General features: G+C 47.2%; 2 protein-coding genes across 3 annotated transcripts in view; one reads left to right on the top strand and one right to left on the bottom strand.

Annotated features, from left to right (window-relative positions):
- Positions 1 to 786: 786 nt before the first annotated feature.
- dspa (desmoplakin a) lies at positions 787 to 19,337 on the bottom strand. 2 transcript variants are annotated; one of them, XM_084707174.1, is made up of 24 exons: positions 18,906 to 19,337; positions 18,146 to 18,230; positions 17,814 to 17,935; positions 17,521 to 17,659; positions 16,192 to 16,317; positions 15,890 to 15,949; positions 15,605 to 15,772; positions 15,050 to 15,154; positions 14,868 to 14,963; positions 14,002 to 14,127; positions 13,526 to 13,678; positions 13,215 to 13,369; positions 12,821 to 12,947; positions 12,266 to 12,452; positions 10,481 to 10,752; positions 10,090 to 10,271; positions 9,496 to 9,634; positions 8,312 to 8,505; positions 8,042 to 8,204; positions 7,868 to 7,951; positions 7,554 to 7,661; positions 7,182 to 7,280; positions 5,166 to 6,992; positions 787 to 4,596 (listed from the first exon to the last, which is right to left on the bottom strand). In XM_084707174.1, exons 1-24 carry the CDS (start codon positions 19,124 to 19,126, stop codon positions 1,372 to 1,374), a joined length of 8,163 nt encoding a protein of 2,720 aa, XP_084563300.1. In that variant the 5' UTR covers positions 19,127 to 19,337; the 3' UTR covers positions 787 to 1,371. The 2 variants fall into 2 exon arrangements, with proteins under 2 accessions (XP_084563300.1, XP_084563301.1); XM_084707175.1 differs by having other exon boundaries at positions 6,495 to 6,992; positions 18,906 to 19,294.
- A 4,061-nt stretch (positions 19,338 to 23,398) lies between these two features.
- LOC146270845 (solute carrier family 22 member 23-like) overlaps positions 23,399 to 27,935 on the top strand; it is a 31,636-nt gene continuing 27,099 nt past the window's right edge. The window contains exon 1 of the mRNA XM_084707454.1: positions 23,399 to 24,382. Within this exon, the coding sequence (XP_084563580.1) occupies positions 23,930 to 24,382 (453 nt within the window). The 5' untranslated portion in view covers positions 23,399 to 23,929. The remainder of the gene's footprint in view (positions 24,383 to 27,935) is intronic.

Below are 27,935 nucleotides of genomic sequence, written 5' to 3'. Positions count from 1 at the left end.
TAATCCAGAACTAATGGACTATAAATGTTGTTTGGTCTTTAAATAGGACTTTGAGAGTTTCAGAAAGCAATCAGGACAGGAGGAATATATGTGTTTATGAGATGAGAGACTACATACTTAAACCCAAGTTCCATATTGAACTTGTACATTTGTAGATGTTCCCTAGATAGTGTTGCTGACTGTTTTTATACAGACACTGTACCTTCTATTGTGTGGTGGTGCAATTATGCATTGATTACCAATGACCTCTGGCATTCTGAGATCACTTGTGTGGCTGCCGTCAACAGTGAAACTTGGGTTACATAATGTCAATTTGTGAGTTGTGGACCTTGATTGCTGAAGCAGTGACCTGCTTAATGATTGACTCTTTCCAAAGACTGCCGTTGTTCAGAAAGCTATCTGTCTCAACCTTTACAAAGTTGCATTCCTGTGTCCTATGTCTTGAAGTCTCACAAGTGGTATTTAACAATATAGATTGAATGTGCCACATAACAAATATCAATGCTTTCGGGACTGCAGAAAGCATTCATATTTGTTGGGGCTGCATATAAATGGGCAAAGTGATCTGTCCCAGTTCAATAATTACCTTACATGAGGCATTAGGTTCTCAAACTACAAACTACTAGCCATGGAAACATAGCTGTTACAACTTTACTTTAGACAATGGATGGCTCTTAGCACCATCTATGGTTGAAAACTGATATTACATGTTCCTGTTACAGCTGCAATGCCTCACATTTTTATTATAAATGTGAAGGTGCCAGGACATATTAAACCACCAGAATGTTATAGCCAATACATTAATTTATTTTCATTTAGCACTATATGATAATATTCTGTTTGATCATGAGAATAAAACATTTTACTTCATTTTATAAATGTTGAAACATTCAACTCATTCTACTGCTTTTTTTTTTCTTCAATTGAGAACCATGCAATGTATGTCATGTTAACATTATTGACAAATTCAAAAGAAAGACACAAAGGGAAAGGAAAAAACACAGTCGACTTCCACAGCAAGTAAATCAGCTAAATGTAAATCAGATTAACTATTATAAACCGTAAAGTTACTTATTTCTAGATTTATAGTCTTTATCTTGCATAAGCATGACTTTAAATGAAGCATATAAGATATAAAAGTGGAAGATTTACTAAACACAAAATTATATATTTGCCAATTAAAAACAATAACAAAATCCCATAAAATGCCCTAGATCTGTTAAACGTCTATCAAACTCCTTTATAAAGTAATATATTGCGATATGTATCCTTCCCTAACCAATATACTTAAAGAAACAGCAACTAAAGAAAACAAGTAAAAACATTCAAGATCATCTAAGGTCTTCTGGCCCTCCGATCCACTCCTTTGCATTAGGAGAGGGAGTTGTTGCTGAAGGACGAGCTACTCGTGGTGAAGCTGTAGCTAACCGAGGAGTAGTCTACACTGCCTCTGCGGGAGCCCGTCCTGGAGCCCACTCGTGATCCGGCCCGGGATCCAGAGCGAGAGCCTGGGTTGGACACGTTGTAAGGGCTGCTGATGCCCTTGGTGGACATGGAGGATGCCTGGAGCATCTTCATCTCATTGTTTTCTTCCACCATGCAGCTGTCCATGGCCTCCTTGTAAGAGATTTTCAGCTTGGTCTTGGGGCAGGTCAGATTCTTGATGTGGTTCCTGGTGTCCTGGAGCTTCTGCGCCCCTCTGCCATCCAGCCAGCCCCTGCGGATGACTTCCTCAATCGATACCCGCTTCCCGGTGGCAGGCTCCAGCAGCCCCCCTGTCAGGTACTGGAACTCCAGGAACCTCTGGCCAGCTTCGTAAGGCAGCCACTTCTCTTTCATAGCTTCGGCAGCTGACATCTTCCTCTTGGTCTTCACGTCTTCAAAGCCTGTAAAGGCTTTCTGGGCAGGCTTTAGCTTGGAGGCCATGTCGTCATCTATGATACCCTGGTGCACAGCATCCTGCAGGGGGAGCCTCTGGCCGTTGGCAGGGTTGACAATGCCTCCTGTGCATGCCTGGGCCTCCAGCAGCCTCTGGGCAGTAATGGCGTCCACTAAACCCCTCCGCAACGCCTCGCTGATGGTGATCTTCTCCAGGGTCTCTGTGTCAAAGATGGCCGCCACGGGGCTATGGTCGTCAAACATCTCTGCCGGGGAGAGGGTGATGGAGATGCTATTGAAGCGTTTGCGGACCGTGGGAGAGGAGGGGGAGGCCTGGGAGGGGGTACCGCATGTCTCCACGTCCTCCGCATTGCTGGCCGTGATTGACAGCTCAGTGCTGCTGGTTCGGCTGGTGATCATGTCAGCAAACTGGGGGAGGGTCAGGGTGCCGGCCCGGTACTGGTCCAGAGACCTCTGGCTGATGATCCCTTGATCCAGGGACTTCTGGATGTCGTACTGAGTGCCGGTTTTCCTGTCGACCACAACGAGACGCTCGGAGCCGTCCGACTCCTTGATGGTGATCTCCTCCCACTCGCATTCCTGCTCGGACAGGTCCAGGAAGGTGTCATAGTCGATGAGCTCCTTGTGGTAGGCCTCCCGCACCGTCATCTCTCTCCCAGTGTCAGGGTCAACAATGACCACCCGTCTTTTCCGCAGGATGTTGGTCTGGCTGTTCTCCTTGGGGGGCTGGGGATTCTTCTTGTCTTTCAGAGGCAGGAGCACGAGACCCGTTTCGGGGTCTTTGATACACCTGTCCTTCAGCTGAAGATAGGTCAGGTTCTCGTGGGTGTTGGGGTCAAAGAAGCCTTTGGTGTCGTCCCCCTCGTAGGTGAGGATATCGTTCATCTCTTTGTCAAAGTAGCCCCTCCGGTATGCCACCTCCACGTCGATGCGGTGGTTCTCTTTGGGGTCAATGATGCCACCACTGGCTATCTGGGCCTCCAGCAGGCGGATGCCGTGGCCTTTCTCGATCAGTTCCTTCTCAATGGCCTGGAAGAGAGAGACGGTCTTCTCTGTGGCCGGATCTCGGTATCCCACTACGGCCCTCTCGGCTGACAGCAGCTTGTCCTTGAACTCTTTACCCACCAAGCCTCTCCTCCAGGCCTCGTCCACAGTGAGATAGAGGTTGTTGACTGGGTCGATCATGAAGCCTGAGGCAGCCTGGGCCTCCAGGAGCTCCAGGGTGGTCCCTCGTCGGAGCAGGCCATCCTTCATGGCCTGGTAGAAGGGCATGATCCGGTTGTTGGCCTCGTCATAGATCCCGGCGATGCAGCTGGAGCCATGCAGATAGTTCTTGAGTTTGTCTTCGATGTCCTTGCTGGTGAGTTGGCCTTGGCTTAGCTTCTGGTAGTCTGACTCGTCCAAGAGGTTGGAGTCGACCAAATCTCTGACAGACACCTCGCCTCGGAGGCCTTTCACGGTCATTTTCTTCTCCGAAGCAGGGAGGAGGAGCAGACCCGACACTGGTTCAATCCTGCACTTCACCCTCAGGTCACTGTAGCTGATCTTTTCCTTGGAGGTGGGGTCTGCGTAGCAAGCGGGCTTCCTGTTCAGGGCCCTGTAGAGGTCCTCGTCGATCAGGTTGCGGTCCAGGGCTAGATCTTTGGGCAGGTACACACTCAGGACGGGGTCCAGGATCCCGCCGACAGACTCCTGGGCCTGTAGCAAACGGAGGGCCGTCTCTTTGTCCAGGCGGCCCTGCTTGAGGGCCTGTCCCACAGAGAGCAGCTTGCCGGTGTACGGATCCTTGAATCCTACGCTGGCTGCTTCAGCTGTCAAAAGGGCATCTCGATCTTCTGTGTCGACCACCCCTCTGCTACAAGCCGTGTCCACCGACATCTTCTCATTGAACTTGGGGTCGATAATGTGTCCCGTTGCAGCTTGAGCCTCTAGCAGCATGAGGGCGCTGTCCGGCGTCAGCAGGTTCTTGGTCTTGGCTTCAGTGATGGACATCTTACCCTGGGGGCCTCCTGTCATGCCCGAGATGATGCCCGTGCCCTTCAGATGAAGCTGGATGTCTACGGTCACCTCCTCGACGGTCCTCTGGCCTTTCAGGAGCTGCTCCAGGGTGGCTCTGCTGATGATGCCGCAGTCACACAGCTGGTGGGCTGTGACTTTGCGACGGACGCCTTCGAACACCAGCTTGCTGGGGTCCACGGTGGGGAGCTTCTCGTCCGTCTGGGTCTGTCTGCTCAGGGAGTCAGGCCTCTGCTGCAGCCTCTTCAGCTCCCTCTCCAGGGACTCTCTCTTTAGGACTAGGGTCGACACCTCCCTCTCCGAGCTCTGCAGCCTGTTGCGGTATTTGTCCTCCACACTCCTCAGCTCCAACATCAATCTTTCCACCTCGCTTTTCAGGGAGCTCCTCTCCCGCTCTGCCTTTTCCCTATCCGAGTCGCTTTGCCTCATCTGGCCCTCCTTCAGCTCGTACTGGCTCTTCCAGTAGGTGAAGTCCTTGCGCATGGTGTCGTTCTCCTCCTTGAGCCGTTGTTTGTTGCGCAGCTCTGTGTCCAGGGAGAGCTTGATGCGGTTCAGCTCCTCTTCCAGGCGGAGATGGCGACCCTTGTCCTGTTCCAGCAGTTTGAGTTTGGCAAGCAGGCTGTCTTTCTCGTGCAGCAGTGTAGTGTAGTGGTTCTGGGACTCCTGCACCATCATGGATGTCTGGGGAAAAACAGGCCAAGGACAGATTAGATAATAATACATTTGAGTTGGGAAGTTTGGTTTAGAACATCTCTTATGACATTTGACATTTTCTTTCCGATATCAATGGTTAAGCAACATAGCAAAAAGTAGCTACACCTTCACAACACTTCATAGACTGTTGAGGAATGCCATTAGAGCATTTTACGGATAGCACTTTGTGTATCTTAGTTGTTCAGGCATTTTCCCAAAAAAGCCCTTATCCAGAAGGCAGCAGAATAAACACGGTTAAGAAGAAACCTATTATGTGAGAAGTGTGCATTGTGTGATGCGTCGTCTGACGTCATGGTTTAGCAGTTAGTGAATTGGGTTGATGTGTAAACCAAGAGCATGCTTTTAATATAAGTGCAACGCAAACCATTGAATATCAAGTGATTCAAGAGTGAGATCATAGAAGTAGATCGCAGTGAACAATTATTATTTGCAGATCAAATATTAGGAAACTTGTTTTCATCATGATTTTCCTATACCCAATTTATCATGCAAAAATTAGTAGAAATGATACTGATCCCTTCAGACAAATTGGATACCTCAATAGACTGCTTTTGGAATTTGTCTACATCCGACTTTAGCTTTTCCCTCTCCTTGGTTAGGTCATTGATGATAGCCTGGAGGTCCAGAGTTCTCTTGTTGCTGCTCTGGAGCTGGATGTGCAGGGCTGAAATCTGTGAGGCGCTCTCCCCATCAACACTGTCCTTGCTCAGCCTCAGCTCATCCCTCTCCTGCCTGACTCCCCTCAGCTCCTCCTCCAGTCTCAGCCTCTCCTTAGTCAGGTTCTGGGTCAGGCTCTTCAGCTTCTCTATCTCCGTGGTGCTGTCATTCAGCAGGCGGCTCTTGTCTTCGATGGTCTTGCTGAGGCTCTCGTTGCGGATGTTCACCTCCCTGAGCCGGGCTTGCTCCTGGAGGAGCTGCTGCTGTAGGGCCTTCAGCTCAGCCATCACCTGAGCCAAGTGCTCTGTGGTCGTCTTGTGCTCCCTCAAGCTCTTGTCCAGGGCCACCTGGAGGGCTCGGAGGTCCTGCTCGTACTTCCTCCCTGACGTGGACACCTCCTCCTGCCTGGCCTTCAGGGTGTTGATGGTGGTGGTGTGTTCCCGGCAGCTCTGGGTCATCCTCTCGAGTTCCGCCTCCATCCTCTTCCTCCGGGTGAACTCCTCCTGGGTTTCCTTCTTGTGCTTCTCAACGTCAACCTGGAGTCCATCCACCAAGGTCTGCAGCTCCCGGATGCGGCCATGCAGCCTTTGGGCGTTCTGCTCAGTCTTGGTCCTCTCGTTGGTCTGCTTCTCCAGCTCAACTCGGACGAGATGGATCTCCTGCTCAGACACCTTCAGCTTGTTGACCATCTCCAGGGTGGAGGCATGCCTGCTCTGTAGCTCCGCCTGGTTCTGTTTCAAACGCCCAATCTCCACCTCCAGGGCTTTCCTCCTGTTGGACTCCTCCTCCAGGCTGATGGTGAGCTGGCTGACCGTCCGGCCCTGCTCCTGGTTGCTTCTGGTGGCCTCCGCCAGGGCCTCCTTGAGTCTGAGCTCCATCTCCCCTCTCTGATGGACCACTGTCTGCAGCTGCACCTCCAGTTCCGTGCGCCTCCTCGACTCCTGGGTCCCGGCTGACCTCTGCTGGAGGGCTTCCTCCTCGGCCTGCCTCCTCATCTCCTCAGTCTGGGTGACGGACAGCCTCAGCCTCCTCAGTTCCTCCTCCAAGTCTTGCTTCTCCGCCTGCGCCCTCTCGCACTGCAGCCTGAGCTCCGCCACGTGGTCCTCCTTCTGGGCCGAGGTCTTCAGCACCGTGGTCTTGGTCACGTGGATCTCCGTCTCGTGCGATTGTTTGAGCTGACTAATCTCCTGGCTGCACTGGGTTCTTACCTTCGAGATCTCCGACTCTGCCCCTCGCCGGCGAGCCGCCTCCTCCTCGAGTTGCATCTTCAGCCTCTCCAGCTCACGTTCCTTGTCCTTCACCGCCTTCTCAAGGTCAATCTTCGACCAGTTGAGCTCGTCGAGCTCCTTCTGGCGCCGCCGCACGGCCGCCTCGTACTCCTCCTGCTGGCTGCCGTAGCGCTCTTCAGCCAGCCTCCTCTTCCTCTTCTCCTCGTCCAGCTGGAAGGTGAGGCGGGCCAGCTTGTCGTTGAGGTCTTTCACCTGGCTGCTGGTGCTGTCCAGGTTCTCACGGGCCGCGTTCACCTGCATGACCGTGGTCCTCTTCACCTCCTCCATGGAGACGAGCTGTTCTTTGGACTGGCTCAGTTCCAGCTGGTAGCGGGACAGGGAGTCTTCGAGGGAGCGGTTTTTCTGGGTGCGGTCTTGGATGTCGTCCTTCAGTCTCCTCAGCTCTTCTTCCAGCATTTCAATCTTGGTGTTCCTGATCTGAGGGGAGAAAGAATAGGTTTGGCAAAGCACAAGGGTTTTCCTACAGTCTAAATAAATAGTTCCCTGTATTGAGCTATACTGCATACTCCTTCAATTTGTCAATATTTGCTTCTCTGCAGCTAAGGCAGACACCGTGGGTAGTGTAGTTGACGTAAATACGGTGTGTCATACAAACCGAGCGCTTACCTTTAGTTCCTCCATGTTCTTCAGCATGTCTCCCAGGTACTTGTAGTAGTCACCGGAGCGAGTCAGCAACTCTATGTAGCGAGACTGGAGATCAGCCGCCTAGTCAGGGTAGAATCAGTACGTCAATATAAACAGCCAGAATTTCACACGATACTACGTTCACTAGGGGGCTGAAATGCGAATCCATGCCAACTGTGTCCATGGGATTATCGAAAGGCTAAACTATCAAGCCAAGAGGCAGGGATTAACAAATGAGGATTAACATGGTATCGCAGTCATTATTCCCGGGCATTAATGACGCCGCTGGAGTCGTGATCTCATTCGGCGGCATTTCTAGTGTAAAGACCTATCCAGGTCCACCATGGCCCCTACCTCTTCTCTGACCGCGGTGGCAGGAGACTGCAGCATGGTTTTCTTGATAGGGATGTTGAGGAGAGTCTCGAGGCCAGCACTGTAGGAGGCCAGCTGCAGCTCATAGTCCTATCAAAGAGTCAGTACCACAGACATGAAATGTTGTGTTTTTACGTGCGCTATATGTTAACAATGTACTGCATGTACGTTTTTTATGTTTATGTTTACAATTGTGTCGTTTGTATATACAGGAGTATAATATATGATGTGTGTGTCTAGTATCATACACAATATTTAAATCCAGTCCAATAACTTAGTCCAAGACTCCTAATCACCTTTATGGAGGCAGCACAGGTGTCGGCCTCCTTCTGAACATCCTCCACTTTCTCCTTCTTCCCTTTAATCTCGCTGTGAAGCGCCTGGCCAATAAACACAAGAAAGACATTTGTCACGTGCTTGAAATCAATACGTCTGGGTCCACAGAGAGAGTGGATGTTTCTGAAGCGTACCTTCTGCTGGTTGAGGTGCTCCATGAGGACCTGGATGTCGGTGAACTTGGTGGTCTGCAGCGTGTCCTGGCGCTTCTTGGCGCTGGCGACCCACTGGTCCAGGTTTGAGCTGCTCTGCTTGAAGTGACTCAGCTGTTTCTCCTGCTTCTCCAGGTCCCACACCCTGGGGAGCAGCGAGAGGAGGAGGGGAAGCGTTAGCAAGCAATGTTACTGTGTGTGTCTGTGTGTGTGTGTGTAAGCCTATCTGTGCAGAGATCTAAACACCCGTACCTGCTGTCGATCTGAGTTTGGATGCGGCGCCAGCGGTCCGTCATCTGACCCACCAGTTCTGAATATTTGGACAGATCCACGTCACACTTGTGGGAGGACTGGGAGATCAGGGTGTTGCAGTGCACTGCCTTTGCCAGGTCTGAGTCCATCGCTGTCAGAAGGTCTCTCTTTTGTTCCAAATCTGACCTCATTTGCTAAAGTGAAATAAGAACAGGTACAATATGATATATATATATATATATATATATATATATATATATATATATATATATATATTAGTGCTGTCAGTTTAACGCGTTATTAACGGCGTTAACGCAAACCCAAATTAACGGCGTCAATTATTTTATCGCGCGATTAACGCTCTTTTTGGCCTAGCAAACTTTGTAGTTTTTTTTCACATGCTGTTGCAACAACTACCGACGTTAGAAAAACTACAACACCACACCGGATCTAGCTAGACCGGAAACAAAACAACAGGCACGCGTGCGAGCTGGCTAAAGAGTAGTAGCAGAGCCCGTTTACGGATATTAGACATTCTCTGGTAGTAGGCTAACGTTACGTTTTGAGTGGATGACGAGCGCGAGATGCCGAAATGGATGCCAATAAGATTCTGAATGGAAAGTTTGCTTTTAAAAAGTTGCCAAATGGTTCTATTGAGAAGACCAGTGATCTGTGTGTTTTGTCGTTGTAAACTGAGCTATCATCGCAGCACGTCCAGTCTGAAATACCACTTGATGGCCAAGCACACAGCTGATGCGAATTCTCTGCCCCCTCGTCAAAGCCAGGCGATTGCAATGTTGTTTTCAATAAAAAAAAATATTTGCACAAAGCAATCCGAACCACTTTTCTATGTTGATAAGAGCATTAACATTTGAAAAAAGATTGGGACAAAAAGAATTCAGGGACATTTAGAATAGATAAAAATGTGCGATTAATTGTGATTAATCGCGAGTTAACTATGACATTAATGCGATTAATCGCGATTAAATATTGTAATCGTTTGACAGCACTTACTTATATATATATATATATATATACACACACACAAAGACACTGATTCACAACTTTGATAACATAAATAGATAAAATCACATCTCAAATGTCCCTTAATATTACAATAACCCCTAAATAACCTCTAAGTAAACATGGTATCTCTGTGTGTTCTGAAGGGGTGTGTGTCTGACCTTCAGAGTGTTGCGGTAGCGGTCCACCTCGTTGAGGTCCAGGGAGGTGGTCTCCTTCTCAGTCAGACGGGCCTCATGGACCTTGATGACATCCTCAGCCTTTAAAATACTCTGGAGCAAGGCCCTCAGAGCAAGAAGTCTGGACAACACAACAGCACAAAGGGTAAAGAAAATGTTAAACAACAAAACATCTGTTTACAATGTTTTCCTTTCCAAAACATGGTATCTGACATAAAATATCAACTACTACCCATGATCTACCAAAAAAAAAAAAAAATAATTAGTCATCTTATGTAATGTGATACGTTATTTATAATATTCATAAAATATAATAATAATATTATATAACTATATTATTTCTTAATATTAAGGTTGCTCAGTTCTTAAATCTCTCCAAGCAGGTGTGCAGTATTAGCATTATAAAACACTGTTCCCTTAGTGGATCCCTATGTTTTGTGCCCAAAAGCACAAATAGAATTGAGTAGGATTTATACCTGTCTTTCTATCACAGCACAGCACAACAATGATTTCTCAGCTCCTTTTCTCTCAGTGGTATTCAGGAAAAAGCCTGAGGGTGGTTGCTAATGTTGTTACCTCTGTTGGTAGGCTGATGACAGGCCCTGTAGGTCTCCTAGTTTCTGGTTGAGGACCTCGAGCTCGGAGCGCAGGAACTTGGCCTGCTCCGAGTCAGCTGCAGCTCCTTCCAGCTGCCTCAAGATCTTTTCTCTCAGCCTTAGGTACTCGTCACGGATAGCATCCAGGTCTCCATGCATACCCTGGTACGACAACAACAATATTTAGCTTTGAACATCGTGATCTGTTCATAGAAACCAAGGAGTGGCCTTCGTCAAAATAGTTGCTAGACAGGTACAGAACGGTTATACAACACTGAACCTTTCCACTCTTGTCAGAGCAGTTCTGTTTACAGCAAATGTCAAGAGCCATATGCCTTCAAGTGAAACTAGTAGCAACTGCAGTTCCATACCTCCAACTTGAGGATGCGCTGTGAGCACTCCTGCACACTGTTCTCGCCCAGAGGAACGTGAAGGTGCTGACTGAGGCCTGACTCGGCCAGCTCCAGCTTGCGTCTGAGCGCGTTCAGTTCCCCGAGCAGGGTCACGCTCAGGGCCGAGCTGGGGGCGGGAGTCTGGATGGTCGTCTTGGAAACAGTCGTCTTGGTGGTACTCTTGGTGGTCTCCGCCTGGATGGGCTTGGACGTACTGGGCTTGACCACTTCCACATTGGTGGCAGAGGCATCTGTGGGGGACACTTGTGTTTAACATTGCTCATCGACACTACAGATTGACTGATTTTCTTTTGCACCAATAGACTTGTTTTGGGGGGAGGGGTGGCATTTTGTGAACTAACATCTGAGATAGCACCAGTGACATTACATATACTTACACATTACAAAATTACTATTAATAAAAAGCAGCAATGGCAGATTCCTCCTCAAATTTGTAAAATAATTTTTAATGTAGATGTTAACAACAAAGGAATTGTAAAATCACATCTCAACCTGCAGAATACTAAATGACTGCTAAAACCAGAAATGAACCACCAGCCTCAGAGTTACATATGCTACATACTAGCAAACTGAGCCACAGGCAGTATCATGCTTGGAAAGGGTGATTGCGTGAGTACGCTGAGTGACTAACGTGAATGGGACTACGCAGTGTCGTTTGCAGTCTCACACAATCGTTCAAAATACTTTTACACACATGATTCAAGAAATCTAATATGCTGACTAGATGTAGCATATGTCGCATGATCTTATCTACAATTTTTTTTTTGTTCTGTCTCTTTTTGTGTCGTAATCCCCTCAGAGTGATACATTACCATTATTATTATGACTACATACAGCTATACTACAAGGTAGCTAGATACTGGCTCACAGTCTCTCTAAACAGAGAATCATTGTCATGACGCACTCAATGGCTATGGCTGGATTTGAACCTATGACCTGATACTTCACAGGACACTGTCTTATCTTAGTGAGCTATTCACAGTTCTGGCAATGGCCACGTTCAGTTACTGTATGAAAAATAAGCTGTGTCTCCTGTGGCAGGCATTGTTATATTTGGCAAGGTTCTTCAGAGTGATGTAATCTTGGAGCAAGTTAGGTTTGAAAAACCATCAGTCAAAATGATATTTTATTTATTGACACATAGGTATTGAGGCAATATGGACATTTACATGAATCCCCCCCTTTCAGCCATTTTGTAATGTATTCATTTCTTCTAAATAAAGTTTGGAAAGACATGTATCGTACACATCTATAACAAATGTCAAGTCAATTGGACCTATGATTCATGAGTTTTAAAGGTTGTGGGAAATATGGTCTGTACAAGAAAATACATAAGCCTGAAGTTAATGGTCCTTAGGCTTTTTTGTTCCCCATGAGGAATGAGGCATGTACTCCAAGATTTGGGGCAATGGGGTGGATATTCCATCCCTTTTGGGCGTGGCCTGTTGCGCCCCCTAAGGTCAAATGTGGCCCATTCTTGGTGTGGGGTACCCACTGACCTGATGTATCATTGTGCCACATTAGAAAACGTGTGACCCATAACTTTTTGTATAGTGGAGCAAGGAAAATTTAAATTATAATAAGAATACCAACAATTACAGTAGGGTTCATTTTACCGGAGGAATCCTAACTACTACAACCTGTGTAAAGTTATTTTCAACTGGCGAAAGTTTAAATGTATCTCAGTGGAAAGTTTTACTGTATCTCAGTGGAAGCTAGCAACAGGATGACCGATTCACTCACTGTAAGCAGGCAGTTGGATCACCAGAGTGTCGTAGTGGCTCTGGGCCCCTGCGTACTGGCCCTCGATCGTCCTCTTCTCCTCCTCGCCGAACATCTCGGAGCCCTGGCTGTTGCGAAGGAACTCCTGGAAGTGGGTCTCCAGATTCTTGATGATGATGCGGTACTCATCAGGGCGCATCTTGGACAGCTGGTTGGAGGGGAGGGAGAGGTCAGGGTTGAAGACAGACTGGGCTGTAGGTGATGTGTTTGACAAACCACAAGAGGGAGTCCACAATGATGGGTCTGATTAGAACAGGGGTCTCCAGGCAGGTAGCTCTCCAGGTACAGGGTTGAAGACCCCTGAATTAGAACTGTTAGAACCCCTGAATGTCAGTCACCGGTCTTAACGACAAACTGAGATTTCCAAATTGTAACGGCTCGTCTGAGGTAGAAGTAACTCGTTTAAAATGACAGAAGATGTCTCATACAGTAAACTCCCATTCTGATCGGCTGCTTTTTGGGCAACCATATAAAGTGTTGGACAGCAAATGAAGTGTCGGCATAGGACAGCCTTACCATAGACAGAGTGAGGGAGTTGATGTGGTTGATGTCTTTAACACAGTACTGCCAGGAGATAAGACTCTTAATGTTGATGTACAGCTGGTTCCAGATGCTCATGATGGCATCATAATACTGGTAGTTCCTGGAGAGCATGACAAGAGACATCACTCGGAGCTGTCAAAGCCACAATAGTCACTGTACAGTTCTACAATTTAACCACTCTCATTCTAGGCATACTCTAGTCTATTCTCAACTGTCAATCAGGCCCTGAAGAGAAGGGTTTCTCATTTTCAAATGCCTTATTGATTCAGCTTTACTGATGCTTTATTAGAGATTTTCTCTGGAAGAAAGGATTTCCTGGCACGACAGGGCCCAGGGCCAAGAGCTTGGGGAGGAGGAGGGATCTTACTTGTTGGCAAGGCCGATGGTGAGGGGGTTGGGAGGGGGGATGAGCAGACACACAGAGGGGATCAACATCTCCAGACCTCCAGGACCGGTCACGAGCCACTTGCTACGCTGGGAGTTGTCCTTCAGAATGCCCTCGTCTCCTTTCAAGATACCTTTCTGTAGAACACACACACACACATTTTAATTGATGGAATATTGTCCTGTTCGGCTGTTTTTCCCCAGTAAATCATGTACTTTAATGTGTGGTTGTGCATTATGTGTGTGTGTGTGTGTGTGTGTGTCTATACATATATAGGTGTGTGTGTGTCTGACCTGGTCTTGTTTGAATTCACTCAGGGCTTTTACAATGACCGGACTAGTGCTCTTCTCCTCAGCATTGCGTGGCTTTAGTCTGACGATGCTCTTGGACTTGTTTTCCAAGGACTGAACCTGTCTCTTGTTCTCCACGATCCTCTCCTTCTCTCTCTGTGGACACGTGGACACACAGAACAGGGGTTGTATGAAAAGATGGCCACTGCACCAATCCCTAGGGACTACAACGCTAGACTAGGCACGCAAGCACCCGAGCCATTTGCAAATATGGCATTAGAATATCATTTTCATAAATTGATACTCGCATATCTCGTTTGGTGTCACAAGCATGGTCACAAACGAATACATCGAAAATACACAGTACACTGTCGAAACTCGTATTCAAATGGTTGTTTACCTAGTAATCTGGGAAGGGTAATGTATTTCAAACAGGATGGAAGAGTTGTACGTGTTGGACCAAGTGTAGCGTACTCTACCTCCAGGTTATTCAGAAGCTCTGTGAGGTTCTCCAGGGGCGTGTTTTTGTCACAGGTGAACTTCTTGCGGATGTTCTCATGTTCCTTCTGCAGCTTTGAATATGTTTCGTTGGCCTCCTTAAAGAACTGAATATGGAAACAGTCATGAATGAGTATGTCAAGCATAGGAACGCACGCAGGTGTGTGTAGGTGTGTGCGTTTTCACATGCTTATGCCTGAGTGCTAACCTGGCTGCCAGCCCAACTTCTCCCCGCCCACAAAAAAATGTGGTCGGGAAGTTGGGTCTGGAGGGTCTCGTATTGGGAACAACTACATAAAACCAGGATCTGGGCGGACCAATGAAATTGCCAGGGCGGGCTTTATATTATATTATAGGAGGGGATCCCTCTCTGAATTGCTCCTCCCAAGGTTTCTTCCATTTTTTCTCCCGTTGGGAGTTTTTCTGGGAGTTTTTCCTTGTCTTCCTTGAGGGTTTAGGTTGGTTGAGAGGCAGTTCTATGGGCGTATGTGAAGCCCTCTGTGACATGCTTGCGTGTAAAAAGGGCTATACAAATACATTTGATTTGATTATATGATGATGGACATATGATCAACAGTAACGTAATCAACAACGTCACAAAAGAGCCCTTGGGTTGAATTTGTTTTCAACAAACAACATATTACGTTGCTCTGATTGGTTGTAGGTCTATCCAATTGAGCGTAGAGGCATTTGTTTTACGAGTTTGGTTGAAACACGCCCTGTAGTCACAGCCCAACGGAGAGTTTTCAGACTCATATTCTGACTAGAATTATGAGTATGACAACGTCAGGCTACCTGAGTGCATGGTTGGTTGTCTGCGTGTGTGTGTGTGTGTGTTCTTATTCACCTGGCTGTAGGCAGCATTCTCCTTCAGATGGACGTGGATGCACTTGGTGATTTGAAGAAGCCAGCTCCACTGGGTCTGCAGAGTGTCCATGTAGGCCTAAGAAACATACCCCACACTTAGCATAACACCGCTAGCACGAGGCCACTCTGGAGATCTCAAAGCCAAACGAGAGCAGGCCCCACCTCAATCTTGTCGTAGGCTGGGTGGTTGTTCTTCAGCAGACCGTCCACCTTGGTCTTCAGCTTGTTCAGATCCTTCTCCTTCACCTCCAGATCTCTCATTAGCCTCTAAAATAGAAGGAGTGCATGATAGGATCGTGTTGCTAACATGGGCTTGTTTAGAGGAGAAAATCGAGGCTACACATTTTCTCCACCACTGTTATCATTAGCACCTTGCGTTCTCAGTGTCGCATTTTGTGAGACTTTTGCTCACACAAAATCCATATAAATGGACTAGTCACCAGAAGGCTCAACCCAAGGATGAAGTCTTGGGGAGGAAGCAAAGTCTTCACAAACACACTGACTGACTTATTTACGATGTAGACCTTCTAGAATCTATCCAGAGTTTTAGACAGACAGTGGCCGGGTTTGCCAGATTCGTTAAGAAGCTCTTAACGCTCAGAGCTTTTTAGGAGCGTTCTAAGAACGCTCTAGAACGCTCCTATGAAGCTTTTAGCGTTAAGAGCTTCTTAACGAATCTGGGAAACCCGGCCACTGTCTGTCCACCCAGCGCCTTACAGAGTAGCTCTCCTGCTTCTTGGGGATGTAGACGTCAATGTTCTTGTCTCCCCAGTCAAACACCAGCTCCTCCTCCTCACGCTCGTTCACCCACATGATGGCGTTGGAGATCTCCTCGATGATTCCCTGCAGCTCTTGAAGCTGGCCAGTACGACTGGAGGACATTTTCTGGATGTGGGGATGAAACAGACAAGGCTTATCGAATGTGGAAACCTTTTCTTAAGTGGCTGTACTATGATGATGAAAATGATGTTGAAAATGAAATTCGAGTGACAGCTAACTGACCTGCAAGTTGTCCCATTCCTGCTCCAAGGCATGGATGCCAGCCTTATCCTTCCTCTGAAACTGATGAGATAACATGCATATGAGCTGAGGACCATGATGAGATAACGAAAATAGTGGTCGAGCAAAAGACAAATCAAGAGGCCATGGAGTGAGGGAGGAGTAGGAGAGAATGTTCTTTCAAATCTTTATCGCCACTGAACACAACCAATGGCGTCACTCCGAAACAATTCAAACACCAGGGAGACTAAAGCGGATGCTTTCAAATAATTTGAATATTTGAACCGATCGTGCGGGCTACCTACCAGCTCATCTCTGGCCCGCTCCACCTCTTTGCTCCTCTGGATGGTGCTGTGGTACTTGTTGTGGTTGGTGATCTGCTGCTCGATGCTGAACGCGTCATCTCCCCACGGGGACATCTCGATCAGGCGCTGCGGAGGACACAGGGGAGGGACAGTCGTGAAGACGTTGACACGTAGGAAAATGGTGCCACACATACACAGACACATGCACCCGCACACACAGACACTCACACAAACATGTTCATTACACCATCTACGAGAGCAACGGAAATTGCTCCGGCAACCATTTTGTTTTCGTTTTTTGGGGGGGCGTTTTAAAGACCTTGCCTGCTGCAGTAGTTGTTGATCTTCTGCCTGGCCTCTAGGTGTCAGTGCATACTCATGAACTAATCCCACTGTCAGTCCATCAGGCAGCAGCAGGAAACTATTCCAAGTATTCCCTTTAGCCGAAGTTCACAGCACTCAGCTTTGATAAGACCCAGAAACCACCCGCAACCAGTTCCTCCCCTGCACCCTCCCTTTTTTCTCTGACTCTTTGTTTTTCTCACCACTCCCTTTCCTCTACATGGCTGGGACATGCATAATATCAGTCTGGGCAGTTTATCTGTAGGAGAGAACACACTTTGACCTGACTTAAAGTTGCTGAATTATGGTTTTAGCCAGGAGTTTGCAAAGTGTCTCTAACAGGAGAAACAGGGTCAGCGGAGAGAGGGGGCAAAAAAAAAGAAAAGTCAAGAAAGAGATGACGGGGGAGAGATAAACCAAACCAAACAACAGAATAGAGGGAAGAAGAGAGATAATGACAGTAGGAGAGACGCAAAAGTGTGTGTGAAAGAAAAGGAGTGGCAGGGAGTGGTGACAGAGTCGTGAGTGAGCAAGCAGAGCGGCCAAACTACCACAGAACCACAGTCAGTGGAGGGGGTAATATATTACTCTTCTCTCTCTTTGTCTTCCTCTGTCACACGTCTTCTCTGGCCTTTTTTTCCCTTCCCACCCCACCCTTCTCCACCTCCTCCCCCTCGTTCAGACTTTTGGCCGTGTAATCAGATGGGGTGTGTCACAGCAAGTCAGAATATGTACACGCTTATTGTTATGGACCGACTACCCCGTGTACGACGACACTCGACTACACTCTCTCTCACACAAACCAAACCCGTTGACCTCACAGAAGGTTGTGAGCCTGTAGGCATTGAATATCAGAGCAAATGAGTTGGACTTCCAGAAGGATGCAGTCATCCAGCACACTCTCCCCCCTCCCTCCTCCTCTGCACCCCAGGGGGCAGAGAGGAGACATTGCGTGACACCAGACACCAGGGGAAGTTTAGAGCTCACCTTCTGTTGAGTGATCCAAGACATGGCGTCACTGAAGCTCCTCCCACGTTCTTCCCTTGAACCGCTTAATTTCTGCCTTTGGATTGTCCCTGTGATGGATAACTGGAGTCCTTTATGCACTCCCTGTAAATGGTCGATGCTGGTGGGAGGGGGAGGGGGGGGGGAGATTGGTCACTTGGTCTAGCTCTCACTCTAACTTGTCACTTTTCTTTTCCTCCCCACTTAAGTCTGTTTCGTACACATTTCACATCTTTTTCTCCCCCTCACGAACACACCCGCACACACAAGCTTACCTCCTGTAGAGGCTGTCATTGGGCTGGTGCATGTGGAGCAGGTCCTGGGCGCAGCTTGTCATCTGCACCAGGCTCTCAGAAGCCATGCCCAGTAGCTTGTCCACCTCCATAGCTGAACCCCCCTAGCACACAACAACAACACTGGTCGGTCAGCAAACTCACGCCATCAAGACACACCACAAACACTGGCGCTGTGCGCGCACGCTTATACGCACGCGCTGTACGGACTGCACGACGCGCGAGATCCACACATGCACGTTACCGCTTTGTGCTTGAATGTGAATGCATTTGTGTGTGTCAGAGTGTCGGGCTTTCACGTGCAGCACTCTTACCTTCTCGAGAATCATCTGAGCTGTCTGGAGGTACTCCTGACACTTGCCCTGCAGGTATACAGCTCTGCTCTGGATGTTCTGCACACTAAACAAGACAAGTCGAGTGATGGTTCACCATGCAATGTAGTTTTTGAAAAACTATAGTAAACATTTGTTTATAAAGATTTCAAGTCCAAAGCGTCTTTACAGTATGGTACAATACTGTATCGACTGGCTAAATATTTATAAAAACGCTGTCTGAATGAAAAAGTCACTGAATGAAATAAACAACAATTGCCACTCTCAACAATCCACTCAGGGCCATCTGAGATACAAACAACAGCAAGTATTATTCTAACTTCATTCTGAATCATGGTAAGTGAAAAACAGAGGTTAGGGCTGTGTATCGAGAGGTTTCAAATCATTTCTGCTCTTGAAGACAACCCAAATTGGATCCCAGAACCCGTTGGCTCTGATTCAAGAGATTGGGTAAGAATGTTCTGACTACAGTAAAGCATTTCAGGTTTTAACAGGATACATAACAATCACTCAACAGAACTCTTGTTAGTATCCATATTTGTTGATCTACATATTCAGATTTAACTTTATTTCGCCATGTACACAGATACTAGGAATTTGATTTGGTATTCTCCAACTTTATCTCTGTAATTGATAGTTCTAGTGGCAGGCCATGGTAAATGCTGAGTTGTAAATTGTTTTCATTTGACGTTCTTATAGTAGAAAATGATGTGAAAATATTATGATCTATGCAGGTGCTTACCTTGCCGCTTGAGCTCCACCACCACCACCTCCTCCTCCCATGGACGTTTTCGAGAATGTATAGTTGTAATGGTCCGCATGCTGAGTTTGGAATCCGTTGCCCCCAAAGACAGAACCGCCGTCTATCCTGGGACCGGTAAAACTGGCACTTGCGAGGTCTGGTCGAGAACTACTTCTCCGACCCATTGTCGTAAGTTTCGATTGAGACCCGTACATGCTCATTTTTTTTCCAGTTTGTAATGTTCAAATCTTAAAAGTAAAAGCAAATGGCTAAAGAGTGTCCCGTCTTCCAAAAGGGAGAAGGACACTACATTCACCGTCTCAACCTTCTCTGTCGCAGATATTTCTCACTAGGTCGTCTACTATCAACATACGGAACAGACTTAGGACGCCTTTGGATAGGCTGAAAACCACACCTTGCGTTTTCCACGCCCCTCGTCACCTTACCCAACCCCCTTTTCTAAATTCTAGGAGACTCGCAAAACTTCCGCGTGGGGAAGGGAATGCAGAACTAAGGTGCAAATAACTTTTCCACGTTCTTCACGACATTCTTCGGTGAGGACGACAGACCGAACAAAGACTCATGTTGTGTCTTCTTTTAAAGAACGGCATTTATATTATTCTATCGCTGCCTTTTAAAGAAACCATTTCGAAGACATCAAGGTGGGCGTGTGAAGACAATAAAAAGGGAAAGGAGCAAGAAAAGGAGGAGGTGGTGACACACGCCCAGTCTGCAGTGTCTGAGAGACTCCCCACTCATAGTCAAACACATTACGGGACATTGTGTGAATTAGTGTGGGAGCGTGTCTGTATGAGTAAAAGTAAGGGGGGCTGGGGCCGATGGGGGTGGGGGGGTAGTGGGGGGATAAAAACCTTGTTTGTTTTTACAGAGATCAACCTTCAGTAGGTGATTCTGCTGTCAAACTAATATTTCTGTATACAAATCCACCATGTTATACCACCAACATTATCTAAATCTCCTGTTAAAATACAATAATAACCCACTGACCTGTTGACACTAGTGTAGAGACATGATATAACACACAGCCAGCCACAGAATACAGCCTGTGTCTCAGTCAGTGGACAGTCGACTTGGACACATTCTGCCCTCTGGTGTTTTGGCCTCTTGGATTCTTCTACACACCCTTTATTTTCGGTGCGGGAAGGAAACAGACTGTTTAACTATCCAGTTGATCGACTGCTTTTTGGCAAACTTTGCTCTTTGGTTGTCTTTTATACTTCATTATTTGTTCATAAGATTAAACACACACATCCACCCACACACTGAATCTAGCTACATTTTTTTTCCTCCTTTTTTTTTACCCTTTGTTTTCTTCATGCACAGAGTAATCCCTTCTTTACCAGGACACTCTAAAGCATGACTGAACCTGCAGAAAGAACTGTAGTCCAGAAAACAGGAAACACCCAGAGAAAGAGGAACACAAATGACAGGGCCCAGGAACTCCACCTCATACCCTGCACCAGGATCAGACTTGTTGTCTTCAGACCCCACTCCCTAAATTAGATTGGGGTTTGACATTTTCAACAGTATGAGCATTTTTTTTTTTTGGGGGGGGGGGGGCAGCAATTGAGCAATGCCACTTAAACTGCAGCTGGAGACACGATATGAAAACGTTCCACTCTCATTTCGCGTGTAGGACAGGGACGGGAGGGGGGAAACTTTAGTCAGAGCTGTAGTGTGTAATCACTGAACAGTGTCTGAAGGTGTGGCCACCCTGTCAGGGTACTCATCACCAAGGTACGCTGTTAGAAAGGGTGTGTCACCCTTCTCCTCCTGCTCTATGTCAACAGTCGCCCCTGTGGCATAATCTCACCTTCACGGCTCAAATGACACAGCTTGGGAAATTTGCGCAATGGCCACTTTCGCTTCATGCAACCTGTTCTTCTGCTACCCATTCTCTCTCTCCCCCTCCCCTATCTCTTTCTCTGTCTATCTCTCTATCTATCAATCTATAGATGTATCTCTCTATCTCTCTCTATCTCTCTCACTCACACACACACAAAAACACATGTATGCGCCTATTGTATGCATAGAGAGATTGTCACATTGAGCCATAAAAGTAAAAGTTGGTCACAATATTACAGAGTTCCTGCTGCATAGGGAATCATTAACTGTATTCCTGTTTTGTGCAGCCACAATCAGCCACATGACCATCCCAAATATCATTTTGAAAATAACTCCTGAAACCGTTATTTTGAGCTTCACTTAAGAGTGGAACAATGGTGTATTGTAAAGTTTACACACACAGGGTGCAGGGATAAAGCATGGTGGAACACATTTGCCCTATTCCAAAAAACAAACGTGTAGATACACTCCTGCTACAACTCTTGTCGACAAAGTGACACAGTACTACATTTTGTAGACAACATTGTACCATATTCCTTCAATAACTTGATAAATGGTGGTCCGATATCCTACCCGGTTATCATTGACATGAGAGACACACAGATCAAGGCTGGCAGCAACGTTTTGTATGTTGAATGTGTTTGTATTCATATTTAGGTCTACGCCTCTACTTGTGCTGCCTGAATCACAGTGATGATAATTGTTGAAGGACACTATCACCTGGAGACACACCTTATTCTACCAGACAGTGGCATCATTGGTTGAGTCATACAATCGTACCAAATCCTGTGAATGTTCACAAATTACATTTCCCACCCTATAACTGTCTGACTTCTTCAATGATTCAATAAACTTGTAATGGGTGTTCAGATTATGCTATTGTTGCACTGGGTCTGGTAAAAATACAAGCTGTTCTTTGGCACAAACCATTTAAAAACAATTAGAACTGTGGATCTGCTTTACTTGTATGAACTGTGTGTGTCACCTAAAAGTATCTGCTCAATAAAAAATGTAATTACAAATATTTATGCATTTTACATGAACGGTTGCATTCCGTGAAAACAGTCAAGATTCAATCAAAAATTTGAGTTGTGAATGTATGTGTCTGCGTGTGTTTCAAAGGAGATACCGTAAATGTGGGAAGCCGTCATGTGTTGCCAAGTCCTTAGACACTCTCAGTTGGATTTTGACAGCCGCTACAGGATATACTATTGATCAATTGCAAATGGATAGTTTGCACTTTGCCTATTAAAGTATACTCAGTAAGTATAGTGTGCAGCCTAGTCTGGGAAGTGAGTTTGGAGGGGTGTGGTTATCCCTGTCACAGTAGCCTTCTGTGATCCACAGGGTCGACTGTTGAGCTGCAGACTGACTCAAATGAATAACAATGTTATCTACTTCTTCTCACAATAAAGCTCTCTTTTTTCCCAGTCAGCCCTGAGACCAGTGACATACAAAAACTCTTTGATTCTGCCCATTTTTATAATGATTTGTCTGCATGGAGAGACTGAAATCCAAATAGGTCTGATGTTATCTTGAATTGACAGATGATTCTCAAACTGTAGCAAACTTCTGACAAGTTTCCTGACAGTTTATGTGGTACACACCCAGGTGAACTCCTTCTCACAAGGGCGGTTCCTAGGCACACCTGAAATGGTTGCCAAGGAGATAAACACATAGGTTTGAACAATAACAGATTGTGCTGTGAGATTGTGAATGGTGCTGTCACAGCTGTGCATATTTCTGTTGACAGGACCCCTTGTCACACACAATTGTGTGTATAATATACACACAATCAATAAACAATCTCAACAATCTTAACTACATGCTCTTATGGTTTCTTCCCTTTAGCACTTATTTTTTGGTTCTTCACAATGTGTGCTTCTTGTTTTTGGCTACCCGCAATGCTCTGGGGCAATCTTGTTGTTATTATCAGTGATCTATGCACTTTGTAAAGCTCTCTCTTGGAAGTCGCTTTGGATAAAAGCGTCTGCTAAATGAATCAATGTAAAATGTAAATGTTTTGAACAATACTAAGACACGTTATAAGAAATTTTATAGCTGTTATCAAGTGTTTTAGTTATTATTAAGTACCATTAATTAATGTTCAGTGTGAATAGATGCTCATTTCACAAATTAAAACAATGGACGTACATTTAAAATTGTCTTTCAATTTTATCCCGCTGTTGTTCGCGTCGACCGGTAGAGGTCAGCAGTGTGTCAATGACAACTCGATGCAGCACACTGCTAGGCCCACTGCAGTCTTTTCCAGCAACACGCTGTAGTGACATACTGCTAACTGCAGAGGGGGGCATTGCCTACAACTACAAACACAGGTGAAGGTGAGTGTGTTTACCTTTCTCCTTCTGTGTTTTACTCCCAAAATACACAAGTTCTTTCTACAATCTCTACTGGATGCTGGATGTGAACCTCCCAGTTATTACACCATAATATAGGTGGGACATTACAATATTTCAACGAACCACCCAAGCACAACGCCATATGCGCGTTGTCGGTAATAGGCCTACCCCAGTCAACTAAGACTAGTTGACTAGGGGCGGGGGTTGAGCGAATTCCTCCTTCACAAACCAGTTCTGTTTTTTTTACCATTTGCACATTGTCAACAGTAGCCTGAAGAACTGACGTGGGCGTGTAGACTGATATGAATGTAGCTGAATGGGCTAGCACTAGCTATAGGAAAGAAATGGATGGTGTTGTGTGTTCAAAATGAGAAAGGCATTTGTATTGGGACAGGTGTGTTAGGCCTACCTGTAGCAGTCTCAAAAAGGGGCAGGGCAATACCCTTAACCACTTCTTCCGGCACTGCATTACACCTTCGCTGACTGTATGCAAATTAATCAAACTCGAAAGAGAATATCGATACGAATGGAAAACTTCTCTTTCGCACTTTTCTTAATTAATCTAACTCGATTTGAACCTGCGGTCAGCCAAGTGCGTATCGTTTAATAACAGCAGTGGTGGGATTGTCCACTTGGGAGAGAAGCATAGTGAACAGCTTCCTGTTAATAGAGAAGTGCGTCTTATTTCAATTCCAGTGACTGACTGCGCACAGCTTTCACTAGCAGAGCGGGGGCATTGACGCATTGTGGAGTCGACAGGGGTAGCACTGCCAAACCGGCTGCGCTACAGACGCATCCATGAGCGAAACCGCGATGGCCGTGGTGCAGCTCGAAACGGAGGACCATCAACCGGAGAACGGCTTTGTGCCCCCCGAATCCACGTCGCCGGGATCGCTCACTCGCATTGACGGTTGTGTCTTGCCATTTCTCGGAGGCTTTGGGAAGTACCAGAGACATTTAATCGTCCTGACATGGATCCCGGCGATATTTATTGGATTCAGCCAGTACTCTGATAATTTCCTTCTTGCCCAGCCGAACAACACATGTGTTCAGCCTTTGACAAACACGACCAATTTGTCAAGAACTCATTCTTCTTTATATAATGGTCCTGGCAATAGCACTACGCGTCCAGCGTACATTTATGCCAATGGCAGTTATGGCACTCACAATGATTCTGCTAACATGCAATGTATGTGCAAGGAATGGACATTTGAGCTGCACACTGGACTTGTGCGGAATGTGGTTACAAAGGTAGGTGCTACAGCTTGATAGAATCTATAATGACTTCCCATCCGTTTAATTATGTTTTTCTGATTAGCCCACATGGACAGTGGGGAAACTAAGATAATCAAGAACTGCAGATATGCCGGCATCTTTGTTTCCACGGCTTCCAGGGTTAGACTCCCCAAATCTGTAGGAGATCATTACGTAACACTTACGTTTCTCATATATTTAAGATCAATTTATTTGATAACACAATTTAAGTCCTAGACAGTGTCTGTGAAATGGTTATCCACGGTGGGTGGGTTATGTTGTAGCGTGTCATCGCACCATTAACTTATTCACGGGGTCTATGAATAATCATGTCCGTCAAACTAGTGTGTGGGGAGACCACTAGGAAGATAGTGAGCATGCACTGTCGACAGACCGGGTTGCCATGAGTCATCATCAACAGCTGACGAGGTGCAAGCTATCGCGGAGAGATGTCACAGCGGGCTCCCCGCCTCAGCACACGGAGCACGGCGGAATGTGCCGGTTGTCAGAACGGCACCGGACAAACGCTTCGCCCTGGATTAATGAGTTGCACTGTCACGCCATTAGAGCTCTCCTAAGAGCTTCCCTAAAATAACCCCTCACACCGATTTTTTATGTTTAGATGTCCCTTGGCCAAACAGTAAGCATGTGCTGCATGCGCCAATTTTAGGTTCCTCACTACATATCTGGATTTAGGGTTAATTTAAACAAGGGGGGTACTTTTGGGGTAGAAAAGACTGTAGGCTACATCGTTTTATTGAATATGAAATAATGAAGTTATGGAAGTCATTAGAATCTTGCATCACTGCCCAGCCTACATTAAACCTACTTTGATTAGATTAGTTTTGCCATTGTGGTTCCAAAACTGTCAATCTGTTAAACCGACAACTATCGGTTTCACAACTACAGTATGTTAGTGTGTTACAGGGTTATGTTAACTAAACGTACTGTACTCATGTTGTCTTTCTTGCGAACAAAATTCTAGCAGGGCGAGATCATGATTTCTATAAGATACACGTCAAAGGACAGATTTCAAGGTTGTCCCTTTATGGATCAATTCAGCCCCTCTGTGTCATTTGTGTTTCCAAGGCGTGTACAGGTGTGTTTACACCAGACTGAAGCAAACGGCTGACTTTGTTATGGACGTGTTGTGGGAGTGCAGCGCGGCTGCTTCTGGAAACGGCACCATCAGAATCAATGCAAACACACCAATGCAGTGTGGGTGCGGTGCAGTACCCGCACACACCTGAATACTTGCCTCATGAGGGGGGCTGAGAGTGCTCATCGAGAGGGGCATAGACTGAGCAGCTTTGATGTGCGGGCCAGGCTCTGATGCCAAGGCCCTGCGCTGGGGGAGGAGGGGGCGGGGGCACGCGGGGCCACACCGAGGCCTGCTCATATGCCAGCAGCCAAGTCAATAAGAGGCAGAACAAACACTGCAAAGGTGGCGCTTTTATATGGCACCAAGAACCGAAGGACCCGTGCACGAAACTCGCGTTTGCTGCCTGCGTTCATGGGGATTCGGCCGTCTCGGACGGAAGGCCGACTGGCTTTATGGTTCTCGCTAAAGATAAGCCCCTTTAATCGGGTTCAGAATATGTCTGCGCGATCGTTCAATTCCTTTCCAAGGTGAAACATTCATGATTGTGCTGGACTGCTCACGTTGGATCTGGAAAATTCCCATATCTGTACTACCTGAGAGGGGAGCCTAGCACTGCACGTTTGTGTTGTAGGCCAGGGTAGGCAGCCACAGTCACTGGAGACTGTTCTCCCTACACAGCCTTCCGCAGTCTGGCAAGGTCATCCACGAGGGGGAAGTGAAACGGATTCAAAGGTCTTCCCCCAGATGGACACATTGGAATGGAATCCACCCCCCACCCCCCCAACAGTGTCTTAGTGAGATTTGACCTCTGGGCCGTGGCCTCGGGAACAGGCCGACAGTCGAGGCTCCTCCCAGGATCATCGTGTCCAACGCTGACGCACCAGGATGTGACACCAAGACAGGAAGTGCTGCCTTGGCATTTCGGGTCTTGTTTGGATTACTCGGGCGTATCCGCTGCACACGACCCTGTCGCGCAATACCCGGTCACCCTATCCTGGAGACGGGAGGGAAGCACAGGGCCCGCTGAGTGCAAACCCAGTGGAAATGAGCCACTGTTCCTATCAACCCTCAACCTATATGTTTAACGTACCCACGTAAACAACCACGGCAATGACTAGTACAGCCATTTTCTAGGTTCTGAGGTGGATGTCTTGGGGTTATGTCTCAGGGAGTGTATGCGCTGCATGACGATTAACCGCCTGTCAGCGGGACACTTTTGCTCCTGCTAGAGAGCCACTCCGAGGGAGCGCGTAGAAAAAAGAGTAAGAGGTTTGTGATTGGCCAGTGCGGAGGGGGCCCATTCTAATTGCGTCTGGGGCCTCCTTCCTGGGGGCTTGACTTAATTGGAGTGAGCTGCTGAAATGAGAATGGATCATCAACCGAGAGACACCGATAGGGTCTCCCTGTGCTCCCCTGCTCTCTCTCTGATACTCTCACACCCTGCGGTGTGTCCACGCTGCTGGGAGTTGAGCTGAACCTCTCTATTACAGCCGAGAGCTCAAACACCTCGGGGAGCCAGAAGAAGGTTGTCATCGCCTCATCCTCCTTTTTAATTGGGAAGTGAGAACTTAGCAAAGGCAGAGATAGGGACATTGTGGAGTAATGTACCACTAAAAAAAGAAGGCTCTGAAAAAAAATTGAGAGGTGATACTGTAACAGATAGGACCCAGCGTGCCTCTTTTTTATTGTCTTTCTCCAGCTGCCCAGTTCACCCGGTTGGCCTGTCTCCTCTCCTAGCCTGTCTCCTCTCCTATCTCCTCTCCTATCCTGTCTCCTCTCCTGGCCTGTCTCCTCTCCTATCTCCTCTCCTAGCCTGTCTCCTCTCCTAGCCTGTCTCCTCTCCTAGCCTGTCTCCTCTCCTGGCCTGTCTCCTCTCCTATCTCCTCTCCTATCTCCTCTCCTATCTCCTCTCCTAGCCTGTCTCCTCTCCTAGCCTGTCTCCTCTCCTGGCCTGTCTCCTCTCCTAGCCTGTCTCCTCTCCTATCTCCTCTCCTGGCCTGTCTCCTCTCCTAGCTTGTCTCCTCTCCTGGCCTGTCTCCTCTCCTGGCCTGTCTCCTCTCCTGGCCTGTCTCCTCTCCTGGCGTGTCTCCTCTCCTGGCCTGTCTCCTCTCCTGGCCTGTCTCCTCTCCTAGCCTGTCTCCTCTCTTTGCCTGTCTCCTCTCCTAGCCTGTCTCCTCTCCTAGCCTGTCTCCTCTCCTGGCCTGTCTCCTCTCCTATCTCCTCTCCTAGCCTGTCTCCTCTCCTGGCCTGTCTCCTCTCCTGGCCTGTCTCCTCTCCTGGCCTGTCTCCTCTCCTGGCCTGTCTCCTCTCCTGGCCTGTCTCCTCTCCTAGCCTGTTTCCTCTCTTTGCCTGTCTCCTCTCCTAGCCTGTCTCCTCTCTTTGCCTGTCTCCTCTCCTAGCCTGTCTCCTCTCTTTGCCTGTCTCCTCTCCTGTCTCCTAGCCTGTCTC

This window comes from Hypomesus nipponensis, chromosome 10, assembly GCF_054491055.1.
Source record: "Hypomesus nipponensis isolate SF chromosome 10, ASM5449105v1, whole genome shotgun sequence".
In the NCBI taxonomy this organism is placed as follows: domain Eukaryota; kingdom Metazoa; phylum Chordata; class Actinopteri; order Osmeriformes; family Osmeridae; genus Hypomesus; species Hypomesus nipponensis.
Note: the sequence above shows the minus strand (reverse complement) of the source record. Positions and strands in the feature narration are given on the sequence as shown.